Here is a 9,021-nt window from a genome sequence, read left to right on the forward strand (position 1 = left end):
TCGAATACAATTCTGAAAATAAGAATATTAAACAGCACCCAGTTATTCTCGGAGAGCTGTCACACAAGGAAGAAACCACTATTTTCCCAAACGATTGCTTAGGAAATTATAGCCTATAATCTCATCTTCTGCCACCTACCCCAGAAGTTTCGATCTAGACATACCTGTATTCATCGAGTTGCAATTCAGCCTGGGGGTGGAGTGTCAGGATTCAAGTCCTTTTGCTGCGGGGTAACCCCAGTTCCCAGAGATTTCCGTAGACAAAAGAGATGCTGATAAATTTGAGATGTAATTGCCGGATTGGACCGGTCTCGCCGCTCCCTCGAGCAATGGCTGTCACCGGGTCCCTTTAAGAGACCGGGAATCTGCCCGGCGTCGGAGCCCGAAACAGATCCTCTTCTCTGCTCCTCCCCTGTCCCCGCGCGGCGAATGGTTTGCGCCGGCCTATATTTACCCGAGATCTTCCTCCCGGACGGCAAGGATGTGAAGCAGGCGAGCTGGCCATCGCTCGCAGCACTGGAGAGGGCGCGCTGCAAAGGCGGGCAGTCGACCGCGGAGAGCCGGGCAGCGGAGTTGGACATCGCCTCGGAGGGAAGAAATGAGGTAGCGGCGGTCCCCAGAGCCGACCATGCGCGCCCCCTGCCCTCGGAGCCCAGCGCTGCCCTGGCCAAGCTATCCCGGACACTGAGCCGGCCGAGCGCGAGTCCCCGGTGTCTGGCGGAGCGAAGATGCAGTGAGCCCCCGCGGGACTGCTGCGCGGGGCCCGCCGCGGTCAGCCGGACCCAGCCTCCCACCGCACTTGGGGCAAGCTGCTGTCTCTGAGACCAGCCCGGCCGAGGGGCTCTTCGTCTCCAGCACCCCTTGGAGGTGGGGAGCAGCGGCCCCTGGGCACACTCGCTGTAGAGTTTCCCCGGGTTTCGGCCCCAGTCCTAGGGGTTGTGTGTGTTAGGGGACCCTCTTCTCGTTCGCCGAGGAGTTCCTGCATATTCTCGCACCATCCCAGTGCTGTTGCTGGGGCTCTCTTTATTTATTTGCACGCGCGCTTCTAGCTTTTTTCCTGACCGTTTCTGCTCCACGCTCGTTCTCTCGCATTTTGTGGCTTGCCTGAGACTCTTTGCCCTCGCCCTTGCCCAGGCTGGGGTAAGTCTGTGTGCGCGCTTGGCCCCTCAACTCCCCCCCAACACACACATACCTTTTCAGCACAATCGAAGCTGAATATTTTCTTTTTTAGAAAATTTACCCCCACTCTCTGAGGGGTTCCCCCGCCTCCCCCCAACTCCCTACCCCTGGGCCACTCCCAGTAGAATTTTATTTTTCGATCTTGCCCGGGCCGAGCCCGGCTGGGGCCGGTGGCTCAGCGGGGCTCGCATCCGGCGCTCCGCCGCCGCCGCCCAGCTGCGCCGGGGCGCCCTTCGGAGATGCTGCCGTGGAAGAAGCACAAGTTCGAGCTGCTGGCCGAGGCGCCGCCGCGGCAGGCGTCCAAGCCCAAGGGCTACGCTGTGAGCCTGCACTACTCGGCGCTCAGCTCGCTGGCGCGGGCGTGCCCCGAAGGCGCGCTTAGCCGGGTGGGCAGCATGTTCCGCTCCAAGCGCAAGAAGCTGCACATCACCAGCGAGGACCCAACTTACACCGTGCTCTACCTGGGCAATGCCACCACCATCCAGGCGCGCGGCGACGGTTGCACGGACCTTGCTGTGGGCAAGATCTGGAGCAAGAGCGAGGCGGGCCGTCAGGGCACCAAGATGAAGCTGACGGTGAGTGCGCAGGGTATCCGCATGGTCCACGCCGAGGAGCGTGCGTTGCGCCGCCCGGGGCACCTGTACCTGCTGCACCGCGTCACCTACTGCGTGGCGGACGCGCGGCTGCCCAAGGTCTTCGCCTGGGTGTACCGGCACGAGCTGAAGCACAAGGCCGTGATGCTGCGCTGCCATGCGGTGCTGGTATCCAAGCCCGAAAAGGCGCAGGCCATGGCCCTGCTGCTCTACCAGACGTCGGCTAATGCGCTGGCGGAATTTAAACGCCTCAAGCGGCGGGACGACGCGCGTCACCAGCAGCAGGAGCTGGTGGGGGCGCACACGATCCCGCTAGTGCCGCTGCGCAAGCTGCTCCTGCACGGCCCCAGCTGTTATAAACCGCCGGTGGAGCGTAGCCGCAGCGCGCCCAAGCTCGGCTCCATCACCGAGGACCTGCTCGGCGAACAGCAGGAGCAGGAGCTGCAGGAGGAAGAGGAAGAAGAGCACCCCGAGGGCTCCCCGGAGGAGGAGGAGAACCGCGCAGCAGAGGGAGATCCAGCAGAGGAGGAGGCCGAGGCGCAGCGGGCACTGGTGGTTGCCATGCACTTTGAGTGCGGGGACTTGTTGGACACCTTGGAGAATGGCCGCGGGGAGGCGCTGGGGAGCGGCGTTGGCTCCCTGGGCCCCAGGGCCGGGCCGCCGCCTCTCCTGCTGGGCAGCGCCTCCGACGTGAAGGTCGAGCTGTCGCAACTTATTAACGATCTGGGCGAGCTCAGCTTCGGCAACGACGTGCGCACCCTGCAGGCCGACTTGCGGGTGACGCGCCTGCTGTCAGGCGACAGCACGGGCAGCGAGAGCTCCATTGAGGGCGGGGGCCCGGACGCCACCGCCGGGGACCGGTCGAGCCAGGCCGACAGCGCCAGCACAGACGAGCCCCACTCGAACTGAACTCCTCCGTGCGTCCCCAGCGCTGCACCGTGGCTACCCATCCGTTGCCCCGACCACCTCCCTGTCCCTTGCCCGCCCCCAGGAAAGGGGAAATGGGGCCTTTGGGGCCCAGGCCCAGAATTCCCCGACTGCTCCCCTACCTCCCCGCCCCCGCTCCCGCCCCAGCACTTTTGGCTCTGTGCCAGGCGGACTCGGGTTGCGTGTGGGAATGCGGGGAGATGCGAGGGGAGAAACCCCGCCAGGAGGGAGAGAGAGGCAGCCTTCTGGGGTGCGGGTGAAGGAAGGCTGGCTGAAGTTCCTAGTCTCAGGCCATAGGTGCCTGGCCAGTTTCCTGTTTGTGGGGCAGCTGGGGCCTGAGGAGGAGGGGTTCACTTCCTCCTCCCACCCCCTGGGAGTGGCCCTGCACTGTCACTGACATGTCATTTAAAAAAACAAGAATTTGCTCTCAAGGTGTTTGAGGCTTTAATGCTACCCCTTGGCCCTTGGTTCTTTTTGATGCAAGAGCTCGGGCTGTTTACCTCAGACTCAGACCCCTGAAATTCTGCCAAATTCCTCAAATAACTGTTTGGGGGGTGGTGGGGGGAGATGAAAGAAAGTTGCATTTTGTTTACAGCTAAAGACATCTAATATCTTAAAAAGGAGTTTTCCTTTAGAAACACACACCCACAAACACACACCCTTCCTCTTGCTCAAAAGATCTCACTCCATGATACTGTGTAAAATATTTTTGCACTGTTGTGAAGTATTTTTGACTTTTTTCTGTACATAACTGTGTTCTCAGAGCTGATTGTTTATATCTTTTGCTGTGCAAAAGAAACATGTAAAATGTTCAGTTGTATATACAGAAATGTGTATAAAACATTTTGTTATTTTAAAAAAGTAGCACTGTTCTGGTTCTGTTTGCAGCCAGTGGGGAGAGAATAAAGAGGAAAATGTAACAGATCAGGTGAATGTCTGGAACTGCTGTGTGGGAGTGGGAGACTGTCCAATCCTGGGTGGCACAGGACAGTCTTTGGTCTTTCCTATGCTTAGAGAGAATTAGGGAAGGAAGGTCCACTTGATGCATCATCTGGGGCCTTCCTGGACCCCCACGACTGCAGGTGCTGTGTCTGGGGCCCCCTTTCAGGTATTATCTCGTTTTTTTCACTCATGAAGTTGTGTGAGTCTGGTCTTTTTCTGGTCTTTCGGAGAGGCCAAGGTGAGTTCCTTATTGCACTCTCAGACCTGTGAGGTTATGGAGGAGTGACTTTCCAGGTCAGCCGAGATTTTACCACCGTACTACTAATCAAGTGTGAGGAGACCCCGTTATCTTTTCCTTCACAAACAGCTCAAGGAGCTTTAAAGATGAACTAAAAACCCAAAGAGGAGTTCTCTGAGGAGTGGGGCCATCTCTGTTTTTCCTGGGAGGAAAACCAGGGGGAGAGAAAAGTTGACAAGTTCTGATCCTGGTGTGAGTGAGTCATGGTGCAGGTGGGTGGGTGGCTGGGCAGGCTGCAAAGCCCATTTCCTTCCCTTCTATAACTCACTGTGGCCCAGTGGGGGGATGGCCCAAAGGTCGAGCCGGAGAGGAGCTGTTAGAGCGCTTTCATGCTTTCTGTGTGTTTGTTTCTGTTGTAAACTCCAAACAGATGTCTCTAGTTTGGCTACACCCGATCAGCTGGAAGTTGTAATAAGATGCTGCCAAAACTGTGCCTTCTGCAAATTACATTTTCCTTCTGCCCCTTTGGGCCTCTCTTCCTGTGTTGCAGAAATGGATCTCGCTCCTGGCCTTCCCTGGTGTCCTGAGGCCACTTTGCTTTGTTTTCATCAGAAATATGTTCTGAGCAGCTAGACCCAGAAATCCTAAGGGGTCTGGAATTCACTGGAACCATAGAGGAAAGGAGGGTGAAAGATTTTCTTCCTAATTAACGGGAGTGGTTCAGGCATAGAACTAGCTTTAAGAAATAAAAGAGGGTGAGTGGAAAATATTTTTAAAAAAATATTCAGTCACTTCTTAAGGGCATTAGGACAAGGTCCAGGCCTTTGAATCTATTCTCTTTTGGCTTGGTTGTGAGACTCGATCTCTCTCCATGAATACCTCAGATACACATCATTGAATGACATTAAAAACCCCAGCTAGAGAGAGGTCAGGAAAGTCAAATCTCAGTCCGCCCCCCAATCCCAGCCCTTTCACCCCAATGCGCTCACCTGATCAGCAAATGGCTGTGTGGGCCATCACTAGCCTGTGTGACTAGATTTCACATTTCAAATTATTTCCATGCATTGCGAAGTCCTCTGCTGTTTGAAACTGATGAAGAGATGAGACAGTGAAGATAATATGGCTAATACTTGGGAGGCAGGGCAGGGTCTGTGTGTCTTCATTCTTATCTAGTTTAAGTGTCTGGTGAGAATGCCAGTGATGGCTTTCATCTGTGACGGATGGGCATATGGTGACTGGTCCAAAGTTCAGGCAAATGGCATTGAAACCAACACCATCAATAAATATAAAGCAGCCATCTCTTAAAGTCTGATTGTTCCTCTTATGTGATTTATAAATAGGAAGGGGGACTTGAAGGTTGAGGAGGAGGAAGAAGAAAAGAAGCAGGCTGAAAGGAGCCAGCTCCCCTCCTCCCTGTCTGTGCCCTCCCCATCTCTCCTTCCTCCCCTCTGCCTTTTGGCATTGATCCCCACTGCACCCCCGAGCTCTGACTGATGTAATTCTAGAAGAGAAGCGAAGGTGACACATGATTCACCTCTTGTTACATCTCAGTCTTCCAGGGATGATATCACTAGAGTAAGAAGAGATGTTTTGAGTGAAAAAAAAAAAAAAGACCCTAAAACCAATTTGCTTCTGGAGCTCAAGGGAAAAGAGCAGAGAGGCAAAAACAAAGCTAAGTCATTAGATAAAATCCGCCTTCCAGAAAACACCTGAAGTCAGGTTTACTCATCAAATTGAACTTTTCCTTCTTGCAGAGTGAGGCTCATGTTTCTCCTTGACTTCACCTGATGGTAGTTTAAGTGCAGTGAGACACTTCCCACATTCTTTCGCAGCCGAAGTAATCCTCTGCGTTCAACAATGCAGCACTGAGTGCCTGAAAAACAGAGTGACTTCCGACAGCAAGCGCTATCTTCCAGGGGTGGCAGCGTCCGGGGAGGAGGCATTCATCAACTTCTCACAGCACAAGCATCCCACGTTCATTTCTACCATTTGTTGCATATGTGAGCAGGAAGGTGGGAGGAATAAAATGATATCAAATAAACAATAGTATTTCATACCCTCTCAACTACTAGGGCTTCAGAAAACACCCCCTCCACACACACGTGTGTGTGCACACATACATGGTTTCCCTAAAGAAACACCCCTCTCACTGCCCCTCAGTCAGCAGAACAGATTTTAAACAAATTAGAAAGACTCTGTTATACTAAGAAAGCACAATTTCCTCCCAGGGGACAGAGCTGTTTTTGAGGGTTCTGCTTCTGAATAGGGAGATAACTGATTGGTAGAATCTATACCCCTGGCACCATATTGGAGATTTAAAAATCTCATTGTAATTGCCAAGGATCACGAGAAACATACAAATTCTATCAGGAGTAAGTTGCCGTCTTTTCTAACACGATTTACTAATTTAATAAGCAGAACTCTTTCCTCTGTGTGGTATGCATCAGTAGTCCCAGCATCTGCTGGTAATTGATGCATGACAGTCCTGGAAATGTGCACGGACTGCTGGGGCTAGGAGCCATGAGCCATGGCTAACATGTGGGAAACTGCCCAGGGCTCCAGGCAGCCAGGAGGCTGCCCGGCCCAGGGCGCTCTGCACTCTCTGCTCCAGGCTTGTTGCACATGGCTACTGTCTTAGTCGGTTTAGTGTTGTTGTAAAGGAATGCCCTAGGCTGGGTAACTTATTATTTATGTATTTATTTGTTTTGAGACAGAGTTTCACTTTTATTGCCCAGACTGGAGTGCAGTGGTGCAATCTTGGCTCACTAAAACCTCCGCCTCCCGGGTTCAAGTGATTCTCCTGCCCCAGCCTCCCTAGTAGCTGGGATCACAGGCACCCTCCACCTCACCCAGCTAATTTTGAATTTTTTTTTAAATAGAGATGGGGTTTCGCTATGTTGGTCAGGCTGGTCTTGAACTCCTAACCTCAGGTGATCCACCCACCTTGGCCTCCCAAAGTGCTGGGATTACAGGCATGAGCCACCGTGCCTGGTAAGGCTGGGTAATTTATAAAGAGGTTTATTTGGCTCAACATTCTGTAGGCTGTACAAGAAGTATGGTGCCAGCTTCTGCCCTGGTGAGGCCTCAGGCTGCTTCCACTCATGGCAGAAGGTGAACTGCAGCAGGAATCACATAGCAAGAAGAAGGAAGCAAGAGAAGGGGAGAAGGGCAGTGCCAAGCTCTTTTGAGCAACTTGCTCTCAAGTGAGTGAATAGAGAGGACTCACTCATTGCCTCCCTCTCCTCCACAGGGAGAGCATTAGTCTGTTCATAAGGATCCACTCCCATGACCCAAATACCTCGCATTAGGCCCCACCTCCAACACTGGGATCAAATTTCAAGGTGAGATTTGGGGGAACAAACATCCAAACTACAGCAGCCACACCTGGATCTGGCTTTACCATTAGCCAGGACCTTTTCTGTTCTTCGGGCTCATCCCTGTTGGGGTCCCCTAAAACAAACCCCGACTGCTTGCTCTAAAGCTCTTGTGACCCAATTTGAGCAGCCTTGACTACCCATCGTCTTGGTGGTTTACACGGTGACAAGCTGGCCCTGGAACTTGGCACGCCTTCCTTCCTCTTTCTTGAGCTGTTAAGTGGTACCAGAAAAGGTCCTTGTTTCTAACCCCCATGGAGAGTGACCCTTTAACAGCTTCCTCTTCTCCCCTGCTCTTTATCTCTGTCCTATCCCATTTCTCCAGATTCACACATCATTCCCCTATGGCCCAGCTCCCCACCTGGTCTTAAGTTTATTTACCCTTCCCACAAACCTAGCTGAGACCTTATGTTGCCTGAAAGATAGCAAAGCCCAGGCTTTAAGGGAAAAGTTCCCCAAGCACGTAGGCATCAGCCAGCACCAATCCTGCAATTCCAGGGAATGCTAAGGGACCAAGACCCACAGGTGCAAACTCCTAAACTGATGTACTTTGAATAGGCCTCCAGTTATTTTATTTTATTTTATCTTTTGAGACAAGAGTCTTTCTGTGTCACCCAGGCTGGAGTGCAGTGGTGATCTTTGCTCACTGCAACCTCTGCCTCTGGAGTTCAAGCTATTCTCCTGCCTCAGCCTCCAAGTAGCTGAGATTATAGGCACATGCCACCACCACCAGCTATTTTTTTTAGTTTTAGTAGAGACAGAGTTTCACCACGTTGGCCAGGCTGGTCTCAAACTCCTGACCTCAAGCAATCCACCTGTCTCGGCCTCCCAAAGTACTGCAATTACAGGCGTGAGCCATCACGCCTGGCCTAGGCCTCCAGTTGTTATGGCATATAAACAATTTTTTAGCTTTGGGATGGCAGAAACTGGCATTTGAATTTCCTGTTTCTTTTCCCCTTATTTGTACTCCCACATTTCATACACAGTAGATGCTTGATGAGAAATATTTCTGATGTTCACAAACCCTCAGTCCCCAGACCAAGTGTGAATGAATATGTACTAGATGCATGATGCTGGAGGTAAAGGGGCTCGGCGTCTGTCTTCCTGGGGAGAATGCTGCTGATGAGTGGGGTGGCAGCCCCCAGAGGAACTTCATCTTCTTTTGCTCCCACCCTTGAAATCTGGTGTGGTGAGACCCTGTCCTAGAAAAGTGGGTATAGTTTGAGGGTGGAGGAGCTCTTGCCATTGTATCATGATTATGAATCATCTGTGTCCTTCCTGGTTGGCTGGATTCTTCAAGGACAGGTATATGTTTTAGGCAGCTCTGATTCACCATACTTAACACAGGGTTTGGCACCTAGTGGGTACTCAGGGAATGCAAAGGAAGGAGTAAAGGAGTGATTCCACCCCAGGAGAGGAGAACAGGTCTAATTAAGCTCAAGGTCACTGCCCAGTGGTAGGAACCAAGGTTTCAAGGATATATGTTTGGCAAGGAGGGAAGATTGGAAATCATTCAATTCCTCAACTCTCCAGGAGGTATATTTAATTCCTAAGAATTTCCTTGGAACTTCCCTGACCTTCTAGGGAGGGCTGGTTCTGGTTCAGAGAAGGATGGTTTATTTGGAATTGGCTTTGAGTGGAATTGGAGTCTTTTTTTTTTTTTTTTTTAATTGAGATGGACTTTCGCTCTTGTTACCCAGGCTAGAGTGCAATGGTGCGATCTCAGCTCACCGCAACCTCCGCCTCCTGGGTTCAGGCAATTCTCCTA

General features: G+C 52.3%; 1 protein-coding gene across 1 annotated transcript; it reads left to right on the top strand.

Moving 5' to 3' along the window:
• The first annotated feature begins 477 nt into the window (after positions 1–477).
• FAM43A (family with sequence similarity 43 member A) lies at positions 478–3,623 on the top strand. Its single transcript, XM_008981425.4, has one exon. It carries the CDS (start codon positions 1,419–1,421, stop codon positions 2,679–2,681), a length of 1,263 nt encoding a protein of 420 aa, XP_008979673.1. The 5' UTR covers positions 478–1,418; the 3' UTR covers positions 2,682–3,623.
• Positions 3,624–9,021: the final 5,398 nt, after the last annotated feature.

Source organism: Callithrix jacchus, chromosome 15, assembly GCF_049354715.1.
Source record: "Callithrix jacchus isolate 240 chromosome 15, calJac240_pri, whole genome shotgun sequence".
Taxonomy (NCBI): Eukaryota; Metazoa; Chordata; class Mammalia; order Primates; family Cebidae; genus Callithrix; species Callithrix jacchus.